The sequence below is a fragment of the Drosophila obscura genome, unplaced genomic scaffold (assembly GCF_018151105.1).
Source record: "Drosophila obscura isolate BZ-5 IFL unplaced genomic scaffold, ASM1815110v1 contig_36, whole genome shotgun sequence".
Classification (NCBI taxonomy): Eukaryota; Metazoa; Arthropoda; class Insecta; order Diptera; family Drosophilidae; genus Drosophila; species Drosophila obscura.
Genome location: NW_024542824.1, coordinates 2,725,329 through 2,743,472, shown reverse-complemented (window position 1 = coordinate 2,743,472; position 18,144 = coordinate 2,725,329). Strand labels below are relative to the sequence as shown.

Below are 18,144 nucleotides of genomic sequence, written 5' to 3'. Positions count from 1 at the left end.
TCGGGATATCATTTTCGAGGTGTTTTTAGTCATGGAAACTATTATAAATAATATATTTAGGAATATATAAGTCATGGAAACTATTATAAATAATATATTTAGGAATACAAGGCGTATTACATACACCTATGCACACACCAAAAATTATGAAATGCATTTATCAAATACACACAGCTAATTTCATACGCACACAGCTAATTACATACACTCATTTTGAACTCGGCTGATCTATCTGCAATGGAAATGCATATTTGGTGATTTATTATAGCGTTGTCTGCTGGATATTTAACCCATTATTTGCCACGTTGATCTTTAACCCTACACATGCTCGTATCCAATTTGTTGCCACACTTTTCCATTTGTGCACTTGTGCCGCATGCCAATTGTTTGAGGTTTCCAGCGGGTTCCCCCCGTGTCATCAATCAACTGGAGAATGCAATGCGCCCATCGCCCATCCCCATCCCCTTGCTACCAAGCGGTGGGTGCTGGCTGTACTGCACAGGAGCATATTACTATCCCTGTCTAACTGTCAACCTATCCATCTCTTTCCAACACTCTTGGCGCTCGCTCTTGCCAGCCTCGCCTCTTTGTCATTGAGCCATCGCAGTGCCAATTTTCAAATCAAGCAATTTCGCTTTTGAGTAAAATATATATCCATGGCACTATATCGAGCGTCAAACCAAACGAACCGCAACCTCCACATCCACAAAGATATTCCACTCCTTCTGGGAATCTGTCCCCCCACACCGCCCTCTGACTTTTTCCAGCTCCCCAGCTTGCTGGTAGCCCTTGCTTTTCTTTTAAGGTCGAAATGACAGTTGTAGTTGTAGTTTGGGGTTCAGGCAGCAGGCATTTTGTCCTTCCTTCCTTACTTTCACCAGGTGTAAATTATAACGCGCTGTGCTGCCAGTAGCAGATCCAAACTACCACGCCCCCCCTATATATAGACAGAGAGAGTGAGAGAGAAGGGGAGAGGGAGGTGTACGGTGTACGCCCTTGTTGTTTTTGGCCAGGTAAAAAGCCATCCGAACGTCACACAAAAAATGACACTTAGCGACACCATGATGCTGATTTATGGCTTAGGCAATGAGAATTTATTGACTTGGCAGCGGGTCAACGGCGACATTTGAACCCCCGTGTAATGCCAGGTATAACCACTGCCCCAACTCCCTCAATCTTTTGTCTCCTTCGCTCTCTCACTCTTTCTCTCTCTCTCTCTCTCTTGAGTTGAAGCACATTATGACTGATTTAGTGGTTAGGAAGGAAACCTTTAAAGGGATAAATGAAAGACGCAAGGGTTTACGAATTCTTTAAGGGGTTTACAGAAGCCTTAAAGATAACATTCAGTTTAGGTTTGGTAGGTTTTTTCCCTACTAAAAGTAACCTACAACTATGGGGGGCGGGACTAAAGCTTATGTCAACTGCCACTCTAACGGCTCACAGACGCTTTAAGGAAATATTGCTTCAAGTGCCTATCAAAAAATAAAACTTTTCAACTTGTTTTCGGATGAAAACTTTCGAGCAGTCACTGCACAAAATGGTAAATTTTGCTAGTTATATTTTTTGTGATCCCCCCCTCTCTCGGCAACCGAAAAGCAACAATAAAACAAAAAGGAAGAAAGAAAGCGAAATGGAAATGATTTGCAACAACCTTTTGCTTCTGTCGTTGCTTCTGTTTCTCCCTCTGTTTCTCTTTGGCGGCACTTTCTACTTTCTCTGCTCGAAACGTGACAAAATTAAACCAATAAAATGGATAAAATACAATAAAAGAAAGCTCCTGAAAGGAGTATAAGCAGCAGGAGAAAGAAGTAGGGGGAAAAAGAAGAAAACTAGGGAAAAACGTTGGGAAAATAAGGGGAAAATAGGTTGTCACAGTAAGAAACAGTGATGGAAAGTACAAGGAAAAGTATGGATATCCTTTTAAATGAATAAAGAAAACAATTTCCCATGGCACGCCCTCTTACAGTGGGGCTTAGCAGTAACTAAAAATGGAATGCCTTTGAATAGAAGTATTTCATCTATTGAATATTCGATAGAATTTTATTTTGTACTCTCTCTAGTCACCCAGTCAACGAATGGAAACCAATCATAGACTCTAGATACATTTCAAAAGAGTTTCAATCTTTATTCGAATTCGGGGGTGCTCCAATCCACATTTGTGGACACGTTGATGGGACGGCAGGCACAAATTTGCGGCATTGCAGCGTCTGAAACGAGGCTGGAAAATAGTTTATGACTGTCTGGGAGTGCCTGAAAGGATGGAAGGGTAATGTTTACCAGTACCAAGCTCCGAACAGATCGGGGATGCCCTTGAAGATCCAACGTATTGCACACCAGCTCGCAGCCCTAAAAACCGTGTCATCTGTGGAGTTAAAGGGCTGCGCGATGGCCAAGCAACAAGGTCAAGCGGATGCTTTTGATAGACAGGTTCCAGTACACATCCTGCACCGAAATCACAGTCGAAGGCTTCAGTCAAGCTGCCACGCTGGAAGTGACATTTACCGTGATGCGCGTGCCTTAGCTCCCCCGAAAGAGATACCCCTGAAGTAGGGCATTGAAATTTTTAATTTTATTTTTTCTAAAAATAGATGATATGTATATTTTTACAATAATTTGTATGTGGACAGATGTGTGGCTGAGATTTGATTAACTGGGAATGTGATTTCTAATTATTTTCCAGTCTGCCAAGTCCCTTGGCAAATTTCACATACCCCATAAAAGAAAACAAAGAGCCACAGCAGCAGCAGCAGCAGCAGCAACCGTACAATAAGTGTAGCATAGTTTTCTGCGTGGCAGCATTCCGGTTACCTTTCGCTTTTCTTTTCGTGGCACACCGTAATGCTAAAGACACTCCCTGCCCCCTTCCTTGCCTCGCGTTCAAGTTGAACGGACCCCAGCAAGCGGCAGCCTTCGCCTTGGCACACATTTCAGGAACACATCGCTCTACTCTCCTCCATCCCCACCGTCATTGTTTGCCTGGGCGGCCGTGTGTATGATGTGGAAATTAAATACTTTGCTTGAAATGCTACACGCTGACGGGGCACGGGGCTGTGCGACTGACAGACAGACCGACGGACGGACGAACGGACGGACAGTCGGGGCCCTGACAGGCAGTGAGGCAGCAACTTGTTAGCGATGCTGCTCCCCCCTTTGGATGTTGTTGCCTCGTTTTCGCTTTTCCTTTTCGTTTTTCGTTTAAATTGTGCAACATTTCCGAGATGCTGAAGATGCCGCCTGCCTCTCCGGTCGAGTTGTTGTTCGTCGCGTAATTAAAATGCAAAGTAAAGTGCAGCAATTTGAGCCTAATTATAATGGCAGCACAAGCAGTAAAAGCAGCATAACGGGCGGAAAATCAACAAACAACTAAATGGGGATTGCCGGGAGAGAGAGGGGGTATAAACATCAAAATGGTTAGCCAACGTGCTCCGGACAATATCTTGCCACATTTCTACGCAGCTCTCAGGCATGCCAGACATCGAGACTTGCTTAACGTTTTCAATTTCCGCATCAAAGCCGCAACGAGAGCGCGAGAGAGTGGGATAGCGAGAGGAAAGTGTTGTTGCAGTTGAAAATTGAATGTCACTCGGCGTAGAAATGGCACCACAAAAATTGCCACATACCACAGAACATACTAAAAGCTTTGACCTCAATTCGCCAGATAGACTGCGAGATAAATTAGAGCTAAATTTCGATTAGCGATGTATAAGGATAGCGATTAATTAAAATAACTATACAGAACGATAACCCATCATTACGATAACAATTCCTAAATAACAAAACGATAATGAAACAACCAACAAAACGATTCGATAGGAAATAATAATTATTTATAATATACATAATATTTTATTTATAAATAAATACTATTCCCCATCTACATAAAGGGTTAGCAATACATTTAATAATTCCAGATAGATAAGTTAAACATTTCCTTAGTTTTTTTTTTTTTTTTACGTGTAAACCCCATTCAAATGATCTAGATTTATGAATTTTGCTGTAGGACAGTCGCAGGACATGTGACATGAAACATAAGGACACCTTACCTCTCGCCTCTGCAGTTCATTCCAAATATTTGCAAACTCAAAAAATGTAAATAATTTTTCCCTGCGCTCTCTTGACTAATATTACGTGTATAATGCAAACACACCCAAATACACTGGCAAAAATACCTAAAATAAAAATGAGTGAAAACACCGCAAATATGCGGTGGCCCCTGTGGCGGCGGCGTTGCTGAAATATTTTTGCTGGATAAATATTTAATGTGTTATGAAATGCGTAGGCAACAGCACGGCATGGGGGGGAGAGAAAGGGGGAAGAGTTTGGATGGATGGACATTGGGTGCAAAGTAGGACAAATAAATGACAAAGAGTGTCAGTGTCACCAAAAAAATAAAGTGGATTTGGTTTCACTGGAAAGGAAACAAATATCTCCAATATCTTTTGAATATTTAATGCGTTATGATGCATACAAAATAAGGTTAAAGTTGGCTCTAAGACTATGATATTCCCAAACATCTATTCATAAATGAATACCCACTCAGAAGCACACTCAAAGTGTTCGGGTGCGGGCCATCAACAAGTTTGACCAACAATCAAATACATCATTCATTCATGCACATTCACATTCACACTCTCATTCTGAATGAATGATGGAACAGGTGCTAAAACGCCAAAACTTTACCTGGTACTTCTTCTCCTGCTTCTCCTTCTGTTCTTCTCATGTCTGTTTCCTTTGCTTTTACCTTTCAGCCTCTCTATCTTTCTTTCTGTCTATCTGTACATATAAAATCTGCTGCTGGAGAAAGTTTCGACTTGTTGCACAGTTGTACCAAGGACTTGCGTGTGATTTTTCCCTGGCAGAACCTTAATTAATTGTGTCTCTACCATAAATGAATATATTTTTATGCTGCTGCAAACCACAAAAATATCTCTTTAAGTGAGCGAAAGAGAGAGGATGAGTATGAAACTCTGAGATATAATTAAGTATGCGTCCTGTTGCCCTTTGAGCCATCGTCGCGACCGAACGCCCACTCAAACGCACAAAAGTTTGTTGTTTTTTTTTGCGTCCTCGCTCCATTGGTTATTTTTCAGCACACACTTTCCTTCATTTCCCTTGAACATTTTGCTCTTATTTTTGCTGTTGTTATGTTGCTTTCGTTTCCGCTTTGTTATTTTGTTGTATTTTTGTATTTTGTTTCATTTTCAAGTTTTAATTTACGCATTTTCGTGGCAATCAAGCGTAATTGCAGCAGTGGGGTTTTCTGGTTTCTGGTATTTGGGTTCTGGTTTTTTGTTGGTTAAAAAATGTGCGCTCTCTTCTGCTGGACACAACTGGAAAACTTTGGCTAATTTACATGGAATGGAATGATGGCCGGCCAGGGGTTTTTCTCTTGCTGTCATGGGGGGGTATGTTTTCTTTGAGTTTTCAAGTTTTTCATATTTTAACTGGGTTTTCTGCTGTTTCCTGCTTCGCTCTTTTATCTCCGCGGCAATTTTAAAATCAGGCAGGACCTGTTGCTACTTATAAAACGTCGGGCAAATAAGTAGAACGGACACACACACACAGACACACAAATAGGCAGCACCTCAGAGCAGCACATTATAAAGGACATGCAAGGAAAAGCTTGTTGTTGTATGTGGCACAGTTGTTTCATGTGATAACATGGCTCTCTTAACGGCTGTCTCTATGAAGAGACTTAAGAGATTATCTTTGTCTCAATTTGGCAAATATTTTAGGTTTTGTTAAGATTTTCAGCTGGGGTTTTAGACTATTTCGTCGCTAGAAGCCTTTAAAATTTACACGATTTGTTGTAGTTCTCTTAAAAGCTCCACACTCAAAAAGAGCTTACCATCCACAAAGTCTATCGTTGCTCAAGGCTTTCGCTCTCTGCTCTCTTGATATTTCCCCTTCATATTCAGCAAGGCAAGGGGCAAGCTTTGTGGATGGTAAAGCTTGTCAGATAAGGAACAGCTGTTTGTTTCGAGGTAAAGCTTTTGCCTGAATTACGTTTTGAACATGAATGAACATGAATGGTGGGCAAAAATTGTGGAGTGGGTGGATGAGTCGAAAAGATTGAATTAAGTGTGAAAATGGTTTTCGTTTCATTGCCTTGGAGAGCTACATATTTATACATAAAACTTTGATGAAGAATAATTTGAAAAATTGAATAATGAATTATATAAATTTTATGAAATTAAGGGAACAAGAAGAGAAATATCTTGTACATTATTATTATTATTTACTGTAAAATACTTCATTTCAAAAGGTTTTCTATAGTATAGAAATTCTATCAAATCAAATAAGAATTCATGGAATATTTCCAGGTTTTTGGGATTGGATTGGGATGTGGGAGTGGGATTTTATCTTCTTCCTCTTTTTCTGTTCCATTTCTCATTTCATTTTCGGATTCTACATCCTACAAGCTTCATTGCAACACAGTCTTTTTTTTTTACTAGCATTAAAAAATCCAGTATAAAATAAAACATAATCCTTTTAGCTTAGAAATGGAACACTATGTCATTATTCAGCCAAATTACGGTTTTCTTTGCATTTAAAAACATTCCTTCAATTTTTTCGATTAACTTTATTTTCATTTTCAAATCTCTTTTCAATCTTTCAATTGTTACTCCTTTCACTTGAGGAAACTCCTAGGTAACGGAACATCTGCTTCAAGAGAAACTACATACAAACGATGTTGCAGGAAGCAACTTTTGTGTTGGATATTTTCCAGGATATTTGTTTATTTCCACCTCCATTCTCTCTCTAACACTTTCTCGATTGCAGCTTTTCTCTGCTGTTCCTAGAGTTTGCATGACTCTTGATTTTGGATTTTTGTTTGATTTCTATTTGAGTTTGTACTGCTTTTCCATCCCCAACATTCCACTACCTGCTGCTCCACGCCCATTCATCCTTACACCTTGCACCTTGTCTGTTTATCTAATGACTGTTGTTGTGGTTTTACTAGCTGTTCTTGCAGGGAATATCCTATTGCAAAGGGTAATACGATAGTTATGCAAGTGTTGGGCACCCCAGAAAAACAAAAATAGTCGACATTCCACGGAAATTATAGACAAAGAAAAAACAAATTCAAAATAATTTAACATTCTCATCATCCAAATCGATCTAGAAGTGTATTAAATGCTTCGTTTCAATCCCCAAAAAATGTCCTTTCTTGTTAATATTGTTCTAAGGAAGGGGAAAACTTTTTGTGACTTATTGTTGTTGTCATAGTCGGGTAGGAAAATGTATGCAGATTGAGGGAAAACTACAATTTGCTCAAAGTCAGATATGGAATAAACGAGTTTTATGGAAGGAGTTTTATCGGCGTGCAGGAGCAGTTTCTGAAGGAGTTTCTAGAGGAAACTCCGCTTGCAAGGAAGTTTTGTGTGCATTTTGGGGTTAGTTAGTGGACCATAAACTTGGCATAAATCCTCATGAAGATGCAGACTTTGGATTTGTAATTGAATCAATGACGGGGACATTGTTTATTAATATGCAATTAGAGGGGAAAACTAGATGGAAACCTGAGCAGAATATTGATCTGATTTACTCGCATACGGATACAGGTATACACATATAGACATACTAGGGATAGACGAAAACGGACTCCACATTGTTGGCCGATTGCAAATGGCAAACTAATTAAGCGAAATTAATGCGAAACGCGGCCCACTCTAAGCCGGATTACATAATTAACAAAATGCCTCGTGGCTGCTGTCGGCGCGGGCGGGTCGATAGATTCCAGGTGAATGGAGCATAATGGAGCACGGGGCACAATCATGGGACTGGAGTGGATTGGAGAGTGGAGATTTTGCCAGGAGTCCAGTGCTTAAATGGAAATTGTGATTGAAAATCTAATGAATAGTTATAGAGTGGACAAGCGAGTGATACATTAAAGATTTAATTCAAGCTTTGATTTCATTATTTACGCATAGCTTTAAAAATGTATACTCAAAATTAATAAGAAAATGTTTGATTTAAATTATAATTATACCTCATATGCATATGAGGTGAATGATGGAATTGAAAAATACATATATAATATAAAATTTAATTTAAATATGGAAATTTTTAATTTAAATCAAACATTTTCTTATTAATTTTTAGTATACATTTTTAAAGCTATGCGTAAATAATGAAACTTCAGGTTTTTTTCCTCCATGTGTAGGCACAACAATAAGTCTGGCCCTTCTCTTAACACTTACTATATGTATTATGTAAGATATTTCCCTCTGAAAAAAAACCCCTATGGTTTTATTTCAAGTCCATTGTAACATTCCCAAATATTTAATTACATTTTTTCCATCCTTCCCTCCTTCTTTTTCCAAGTCAATTTCAATGTACTGCCTTTGGCATACACAAAAAAAAATCTGCAAAATTGTATTTTACTTTTAAACTGTCTGCGAACAAAAAAAAATGATAACTACTGTCCCTAGAAAAAGAAAAAAAAAACACACAATAAAAGAAAGATGCGCTTCAGTTTTTTTTGTCTAATGTAAAAATGCGACGCTTCGGGTAACGCGCAGATTTTGAGCTTTATAAATTGAAATGTCAGAAAAAGTTGAGAGAGAGAGAGAGCGGTACGCGGTACCCAAACCAGGCAGCAGTCCTCCACTCAGAGTGAATGACTGACTGACTGACGGACTGACAAGCAGCCACAGCCAGATATTCGTACAGCTCCTCCAGCTCTGGTTTCACAGTCAGACAGGATGCCAAGTCAACTGCAAAACTTGTTGTTTGCGCTAAAAAAATGTCCTCCGTTTTTTCGTTGGGTATTAAATATATATTAAATATATAAATTGCATTGTGTTTGTGAATAATAGGACATGATTATCGTTGTTTTTAGAGGTCTTTAACTTTAAGATTTCCTGGAAATCTAGCTGGAATTAATTTGATTTATCTGCAGACAGAAGTTGCCTATGATTAAATGTACATAATTGGAGATGTCGTTAGTTGATAAATATTACCGTATTTTTTCATAAAACGAAAATTATTCAAAGATGTTCCTAAAATAAAGGAAATTGCTTTGTGGATATCCATCGGCAATAGTGCGAATGACAAATAATAATGCCACTTAAATGCAGCTCGTTTACGAACAGCTTTTCTGCAATCACAATTGCCATTGTCTCGAGTCTTTCAGAATTAGGAGTATTTGTCCCTCATTCAAAAGGCTAATAAAGATTCCTGCCATAAACAATTGCAGTTTCAATTGAAATTGAATTGTCATAAATTTGGCATTTCATTAAACATTCAGAATGCAATACAATGCAACGACTGCTCAGAGGCATACAACACATACTGACATATCGGTAATTAAACAATTAAAATTCTACAAAGTTCGAGTAGTTGTGTATCTGAAGAATTATTATCCGAACAACCACGAATGTCTGTGTGTGTTTGTGGGGCCTTGTGCGCTGTTGCAGACACATGTTGCATTGACATTGCCATTGGGATTTTAGTGCTGCTGACTGTTCGAAGTTAGGTACACGCCTGCGGGAACACTTTTAAGTAAATTTTTTTGAGGAACTTTGCAAACAAAATTTTTGGAAAGGCTTTCCTTGAGTAATTGAAATAAAGTAGTCAAGAAAATGGCTTCCCTCAATTTATGGCACAGGCTTTCCTGGAACAAATCAAAGGTTTCCCCAATATATGGCAGTTTCTATTCGTGAACATTTACAAATAAAATTCTGTTCCTAAATTTATTTCAAGTGGTTTCTCGAGTAAATAAAAGGCTTCTTAAAATTTAACTTTGAATGAAAATGTTTTTCCTGGAATACTTTTTAAGAGTCTTCTAAGAAAAACAATCTTACCAATTACCGTCGACCTTTTCAGAGGCTCTCATGGCTATGTTTATTCTGGGAAGTATCAACAGTACATTTCTACATTCAATTGTGTCTGAACTGCTACACTGTGAAGACCTTGGTACCTTTCGATTTAATTGCTGCAGAAGTGGCACCTTCAGGAGTATTCTTATGAGATGCTGATCCAGATTCAGCCTTTGCAACGCTTAAATTTCCATTCATCTTTTATTAAAACAAAACAAGACACACTTTCGTATTGGTAAAGAATTTTATTCAAAAAAGTTTTCATGGTTCGCGCTTAACTTTACAATATTGTACAAATTATAACTTATAGAATACTTGAATACGAAAATCAATCATCATCATGAAAATACATAATTAATTTATGCACTTAACTTAATCAATTATCCATTAATATATAATCATAATTGCGTAAATTGCATTAAATAATAATAACATTAATTGCTGCCAGTTGTGTGTTGAATGGAAAATGGATGGAAAATCGAGACAAAGAAATCCATGAATTATGTGTAATAAAAAATAATTTTGCAGGAGATTTATATTTTTCATTCCAGAAGTAATTTTTTGTTTTGTTTTGCTTAAATGCTTTGCTCTGGCTGTTAAATTTGTATTAAAAAAAAGTGGCATAGAAATAATTTAGAGGTTTCTTAAGGGTTTTTTTCCTTTCTTTTCTTTGCATAATTTGTTCTTAATTTTTGTGTGTGGTTTTTGCCTTAAACTTACATATTTTTTTAGCTTAGATGCGAGACATTTATGTAAATAATTGAGATTTTTCAAAATGCTTTTCTCTTGCCTATTTTATATATTTTTTTTTATATTTATGTAAATTTTATTTATATTTATTTTGTTTTTTGTTTTGCAAATTTGTTTTCTTCTTGTAAATTTGATTTATTTTATTTGTGGACAGGGGGAACCATATATTGTGAAAGGGGGAGGGTGTGTCTTGTGTCAAGATTTTCTGTGCAGAGATTCATTAATTGTTTATGTTTTTTTTTGTATTTTTTTTTAGTTTTACATTTCTTTAGATTTATTTAGTACACACACACGTCGAAGAAGTTTTTGAAAAACCACTTGTAAGATTTCATTTATTAATCATAATTTTATAATGTTAATTTTTTTATTTTTGAAGTGGTTTATGTTGTATGTTTATGTGTTGCATTGGGTTCTGTTTTTGTGTGTTATTGTTTGTGTGTTTTTGCTGCTGCTGCTTTTTGTGCTTTAAGATTTTTTTTTTGTTTGTTTTTGTTTTCAGCCTCACAGGGGCAAGATTTTTAGGGCTAGAGATTACTTTTTGCCATCGGCTGTGGCTGCGGGCTTTTGCACATAGACTATTTCTGCATATTCCGTGGAATTTTTACCAGCTCCTTCGATGCTTGGTGTTGTGGCGGTGACAGGTCCTGTAGATGCTGCTGCAGGTGTTGTTGTTGTTGTTTCATTCGCTGGCTTTAGTACAAGTTCAGCATAGACGAGTTGTTTGTCTTGCTGGGGATAGGTTTGTGATACAACAAAAAATTAATTAGTTTCCACTCATAAAATGTATATATTTCAAGCAGAAATTGATATGGGAGTATTTTTAAAGGGTTTTCATTGCAATACCTTTTCTTTTTTTTTTTCATTATGATTTTTGTTTGTTTTTACTTAAAAGTCCACACTGGTGATGTGCTCTGCCAAACTATAGCCTTTATTTTGCATACAATATATATACAAACAGTTGTACAAATATATAGTTTTTACATTACAGTTTATGCATGCGTAGAGAGCGAAAAAAATAGCAAAGAAAATTTGTTTTTTGGTGAGCATAAAAATAGCAAAAAGTAAATTAATACAAAAGTAATTTTTTTTTGCAGCCAAAAGCGGAATATTTGCTATTGAAGATATAGATACATCTCGCTCACACACACACACTTGCACACATTAGAGAGTGAAAGAGAGGAATAAAAGGAGGGGAATAAAAGGAGAGGAATTCAGAAAAAGAGTGGAATATATAGGAAGGGGCTTGAAAAGGAAAGTTTTTTGGGAAGAAATGGTTCTTTAAACTCTGAGAATCTGAGACATTTCTTGGGTGGTTATACCTTTGGTTCATTGTCATTGCCATCGATGGCATTGCTCTCCGGCGTATCCTGTTCATTTTCCAGGGTCAGGGCTGCTTCTGCCGTGGTCTCCACATCCTTGTCCTTATTTTTCCTTGCATCCTTCTCATGGAAACGCTTTAATATTGCCACCGCAAAGGCTGGCAAGCTCTTGGCCTTCTTATGCTGCTGCTGCTGCTGTTGCTGTTGTGATTGTTGCTCCTGTGTCTCCTGCTCATTGCTGTTGTTGGTCGATGACTCCTCTGTGGCCGACACTCCTATCCCGCCCATTGTTGTGGTGGCTGCCGTTGTGGCCGTGGCGGTTGAGGTGGCCTTAATGTCGGCGCTTTCGGTGTCGCTGCTGTTTGTTTTTTTTTTTTGTGGTTTTGAAGGATGGGTTCATGATTTCGTTGGTGACATGAGAGTGTTGTGGGTTTTTCGGTATTTTGTTTTCTTTAGCTACTTAAGCTGCTGTTATACGACAGGGTTTCCCCACCGATGCCATTCACATTTTTTCATGGTTGCAATATTTCCCCAAGAGAGGAATTAATGTTTTTACATATACATATGTACATGTCAATGGTTATAGCATTTTGACATAAGAAATTGAATGATTGGATTATTTCTTCCTCATGATATTCCTCTAATCGCTATGTCATTGGTTTCATATCGGTGAAAACCGTATCGTGTAACAGCAGATTTATATATGTGTCAAAATATGTAATTTTTTGTTGTGCAGTCGGGTTTTAGTTGACATATTGAATGGGAAGAATACTCCCCCAAAAAGCGGTCCAAACGAATGTGAGTGTATTTTTGGGGTTAGTCGAGTGTGTGTGTGGGTTAAAGCTCTCTCTTGTCTGGTAGTTAGTGGCATAAGAACTGGTATGTATATTTGGTAATTGTTATAGCTACGAATGTGTAACTGTAATGTGTAACCCTTAAAACCAAATAATTGTGTTAGCGGCATAAGCAAGAAGTTTTTCGTAGTCTTTTATTTAAATTGAAATTATCTTTTTCAACTTTGAGTATGTTACCCGCCTGAAATAATCTTTAACTAAAACGAAGTTTGCTTAAAAGTTTCTATAAGTTTCTGTGAATTCCATCAAAAGTATCTTTGTATCTGTCTATTCTAAAGCATCTTTCATCGAATTGGTGTTCTAGGCATATTTAAAATGGGTGTGGCGTGACCTTTACTTTTTTGCCTAACAATATTACCCCTCGTTTATCCTAAATTTGACCTTAAAATTATATAAACCTAAGCCCACATACAATTCTCTCCCTTCCCCAGCTCACTTTGCTGTTAACGGGATAAATTGAGCGCATAAATTGCTTTCATTTCGCTGGAATGGTTTTTCATCTATATTCTATAAATATTTTTGCCTCATTTGAATGTCTGCCTGCTGTCTGGGCGGCTCAACAAGTACTGCTGCCTGTATATGCTGCTGTTCTATGTGTGTGAATCTCTGTGTGTATTTGTTCGTGTATCCGTGTGTGTGTGTGCTCTCAATACGCTTATGAATGTGTTTTCCATGCCATTCTATGGATGGATGGATGGACGGGGTTGGGGTATTATTGTTATGGAAAATGCTAAATTGTTAGGAGAGAGCGAGGGAATTTCCACTTCTGTTCGAATTTTCCCAGCATGGTTTCCAAATGGGTTTTGCATTCATTCCAGAATAATGCATTTCACACACACACAAACACTAGCAAAACATTTCAAAATTCATAGGAAAATACATTGTTTGTCTAACATTTGAACAATTGCATTTTTATTGTTGTTAATTTATTAAATATTTATTGGTATAAAAAAGGAAAATAAACTTTTATCAAAAGTTCCTACATTATACAGCTTAGCTTTTTTGTTTTAGTTTAAGAAAATTAAAAATTAAACAATTTTCTCCACTTAAAATGAACCAAAAAGTAACTAAAAATAATAATTAATTTTTGCTCTTACAGTGAACACACTGCACATGACTTTTACAGTACAACCTACCAGTACGCGTAACTACAGTAAATATTTGTGTGTGATGACGGTTTCGTTGATGTCATGCAATCGGTTTTTCGATTATACAATGATACGATTATTCGATAATACCTTAATTTCATGCCTACAAAAAATGTTCATGCTTTATGAATCTGTATCTGTTGTATATATGTATCTTTGCTTCGTTGTTCGTCATGAAGCTTATAGCCTACATTTGGAGACAGTTTTGTAGCGGGTTTTGATGGGGGAAAATCATGGGGAAATAACTGGGAAGACGAAGGAAGTCTTAGGAAAAACTGGGTTCGGTAACTTATATGAGAGAGAATTCATATCTAAGGCACTAAGCTCTTTGCTGCAGGTTCGAGTTGAAACTTTCAACAGTTTATTTCTTTAGATTTGATGCTAAATATCATTGTTTCTTAGGAGTTTGTGAATGTTTAAGGCACTCATATCAGCCACGAGCTCTTTTCCAATGAAATGTTGTATTAATCTCGATTTTTTAAAGGAGTGTGTTGACTGATCTAAGAGAACACTGGAGAGTCACTGCTATGAAAGTTGTCAGAAAAATAAGGATTTTATTGACTACATGTCACATATTTGTTGTTGAGTTTTTAGATCACTTATGAAAAAAGAGAGGGAGCTCCGATCTATGATCTGTGATTAAATTGCAATCTCAAAATAAAGGATTATCGTATGTTTATTGGCTGGATAAATACTATAAGAGTATTTTTAATCGTATACCCTGTAAACTTCAGCGCTTTCAGAGGGTTTCCCATCCAAACGATCTCTGGGGCATCCCTGCTGACACTGCTACAAAACTGTCCCAGTCCCTAGTCCTGCGACCGCATTTCCTGTGCCTCAAAGCAGGAGAAAATAAATAAATATGACACACACACACGCGCACAAACACACAGTTGCATTCTCAGATTTCCGTTTCCTGTGGCAGTTTTGGCGTCGCCATTGTCGTCGTCGTTGTCGCTGTTGTCGCTGTCGTCTCTATTGGTGTTGCAAGCACTTTCTTTTGTGGCTTTGGTGGTGTGGCTGGTGGTGGTGATGCCGCCGCCGCATTCATTGCCTTGCCACGTCCCGACAGCAGCATTGCCTGCTTTTCGAGCAGCTCCAGTTTGTCCTTTGGCAGCCAGCGGGCGAAACGCGATTCGGGTATGCCCAATTGGTTGCCTTTCTGCAGGAGATCTGAATTTTCGGTGGCCAGTGGCTCCGTCTCCGAGCTGGCCGAGCTGCGAGAGTTGCGTCCACCGGCCTGGCTCATTAGGACACTGCGCAGTGGTCGGGTAGTGGGATTATAGACGCTGCTCTCGCGATCGGTGGCATACTCGAAGGAATCATCCTCATCATTGTGGTGACGCCTCTCCACGGATAGACGCTCCTGGGTAGTGCCATTGCCATTGCTGTTTCCATTGTGTTCTTTAAGTTTGCTCGCGCCCAGCAGGGTGATGCCATTGGGGGTCTCAAGGAGGGCCACATTCTGGCCATGTTGCTGGTTTAGGCCACCCAGTTCGAGCTGCTTGTCGCTGTGCCCGTCGCTGTGTTGTGCAACGAAAGTTTTCAGAAATATTTCGGGGGGAGTGGGAGTTCATATTTTTGTGGAATTTGTTTGACAGTTTGTTGTTGTTGTCCATATGAAAGTAGTATAAAAGAAGAAGACAAAACATGGCAAGAAGTTTTTTTCTTTTCTTAGTTGTTGCTTTTTTTTATTTTTGTTTGTTGATGATGCATTAGCAAAGTGACTCTAAAACTCTATGTTTATTTTTGTTTTGGTTGAATGACGAGTGGTACAGCTGCGAGACATTTTTGACATTTTTGTTTAGTAAATGCGTGAGACGGAGACAGGTTTATATGAGGTTTAGAGAGTGGGCGGCGGGGGTAAGAGAGAGAGAAACAAACAGAGCAAGTGGGCGAGACAGAGAGATATAGAGAGCGGGCTACTAGCGAACGAACGAACGTTTGTGTTTGGCTAACTAGCGAGTGGAGGCAAACGAACGAGCGAGAGCGAGCTAGCGAGCATACGAGCGTGTGACAGCACAAGACGAGCGAGTGAATGTGTTTTTGTTTTAAGTGTATGATTGTGTGTGTATGCATGTGTGTGACAGCGTGAATAACGGGATTTTTTGTGTGGTATTCTTGTTTTTTTTTTTTTTAATTTTTGTCAATTCTGTAATTTTTAATATTTTCGTAAGATTTAATATAAAACGGAGCGAACTGCAACGAGTTATCAGTATTTGAAGAATTTTCGGTAATTTCCTGGGGTGTCCAACAACTGCGGTGCGCGCCTCAAAAGAATGTTTATTTTGTTATTGGCTTTTGCGGACGTAAACAGACCGACTCAGGGCTGGCCAAGGTATGGTGATTTTTTGTTCTTTTGGGAAATTTTTTATTTATTTATTTTTTGTATATGTATTTAATTTTTAATTTTGAGAGACTTATCCAATGTTTTGTGTGCGTTTGTGAGTGTGTATGTGTGGTTGTATGTATGCATGTATTTTTTTATGTTAAGTTTTTACTAAGAAAAATGATCTATGGACTAACCTAAGAGATGTACTACATATATGATGATGTATGAGAGAGCTGCTCTCTATAGAGATGATTGATGATTGCTTTTGGTTACAGTAAATACTTGAAAATTAAAGCCACTCGAGAGACGCATGCAAATAGACAAACAAACACACATCCGAACTACGCAAGATACGAGATACATATTTGATTGATTGATTGATTGATTAATGGTTATATTGAAATAATGGGTATCGAAAATTAACATAGAAAGCAAACCAGCAGATACCGACTTTGGGGATTAGTTGTGGATCAATGTATGGCCTGGACCCCGTTTCTTGCACTTTGCACTTGTATTTTGACATATGTTTTTGTTAGCTAATGGAGGGCTTACTGTACTTACGTCTCATTTGTGGGCGTCTTGATTGATTTACCTGTGAAAGGAAATACGAGAGAAATCTGTTTTATAATCGATTTTAATATAAAGATGTTTTTTTTTTTTTTAAATGATTAATGAAAGATGATTGAAAATAGCGTATGGGAGAAGGCAACATCATCATCATTAGCTATCAAAAAATAGTACCCCAAAATTACATCCAAGTGTATTCTTTTAACTTTAAAAATATATATTTCGTTTTTGTATGGTTTCTTTTTTGTTTTTTTTCTCTTTACAAATTACTAAAATTACAAAAAGAACAGCAGAAAATTCAAAATTAAAATTATAATAAATCGAATATTTTCTACAAGCCAAGTTTGAAAAAAAATGCAAAATGCTGGCAGGTTTAGAGCTTAAATAAATATAAGGACAAAAATTAATATTCGAAAATACAATATTTTACAAAAATTAAATAATTTTGTATGTTTCTTTTTTTTTTTAGAATTTCGAGACGGTTGTGGAAATGTGAGATTCACCTTAAAAAAATATTGTCCTAAGTTAAGGTAAGGTTTTTCTTTTTATATTTTTTTGTTGTGCCTTTTTGAGATTATTTCTTTATATTTGAGAGCAAAAAGTTTCATATTTTGTTTCTGGTTTTCAATTCCCATTGGCTTAGAGCTAAGGGGATGCTAAGAGGCTAACTGGCCGAAATGAGGAGTCCCAAGGGAGTCCTAGACAGATGTATTTGGTGGCTTTGGTGCCTCCACACCCCCTGCCGTGCCGCTGCCATTCAAGTGCGTCTGACTTCCGTTGCCGGCGGCTATCACTGCCGCCGCTGTGGCCGCTGCTGTTTTCTTCAGATCTGCCTTCTTCTGGGCCTCCAGCTTATCCGTCACCGGGGGCGTGGCCTCCTCCGATTGCTGCGTGGTATCGATATGCTCATCGCCATTATCCTGGCCATCGAGCTCCTCCTCGTCGTTGAATGCCGGATGGATCTGGGCCTCCGAATCGGGACTGATGTCCGTATTGAGGGTGGCGCCTGCAAAGAACAACAACAACAAGAACTAACATTTAGCTTCGAGTGTGAGAGAGAGAGCGTGAAAGAGCGTACAGAGAGAGAGAGAGAGAGAGTTTGTCGCTCGAAGAAGAAGCCAAATTTCCAGATTTCCACAACGAATTTTCGTTGTTTTTTCATTTTTTTGTTGTTTGTTAGTCCATTTACCAAAAGAAAAGCGGATAGTACAGAGAGATTAAAGATTACATTTTAGAGATTTATAAACACGAAAAGCAAGTAACAAATTTAGAAATATAATTTTTTGGTACATTTTTGGTTTGAGATTTTTTGAGACCAATTTTTGTTAGCTCTTCTTGTTGTTGTCATTT

The 18,144-nt window shown here is 37.9% G+C and overlaps 2 protein-coding genes across 12 annotated transcripts in view; one reads left to right on the top strand and one right to left on the bottom strand.

Moving 5' to 3' along the window:
- The first annotated feature begins 2,060 nt into the window (after window positions 1-2,060).
- Window positions 2,061-17,344, top strand: LOC121404701. Its single transcript, XM_041594737.1, has 2 exons — window positions 2,061-2,545; window positions 17,262-17,344. Exons 1-2 carry the CDS (start codon window positions 2,233-2,235, stop codon window positions 17,288-17,290), a joined length of 342 nt encoding a protein of 113 aa, XP_041450671.1. The 5' UTR covers window positions 2,061-2,232; the 3' UTR covers window positions 17,291-17,344.
- The window catches only part of LOC111080927 (fasciclin-3), an 89,024-nt gene continuing 81,874 nt past the window's right edge, over window positions 10,995-18,144 (bottom strand). For 5 of the 11 annotated variants that reach the window (XM_022376796.2, XM_022376803.2, XM_022376813.2 and 2 more), the window contains exons 6-7: window positions 16,789-16,819; window positions 14,275-15,418 (exon numbers count right to left, since the gene is read on the bottom strand). In XM_022376796.2, coding sequence (XP_022232488.2) covers window positions 14,797-15,418; window positions 16,789-16,819 — 653 coding nt within the window. In that variant the 3' untranslated portion in view covers window positions 14,275-14,796. Of the gene's footprint in view, window positions 11,304-11,440; window positions 11,501-11,893; window positions 12,252-14,274; window positions 15,419-16,788; window positions 16,820-17,225; window positions 17,801-18,144 lie in introns of those variants that run through there. The other 6 variants (XM_022376820.2, XM_022376830.2, XM_022376846.2 and 3 more) reach the window with 6 other exon arrangements.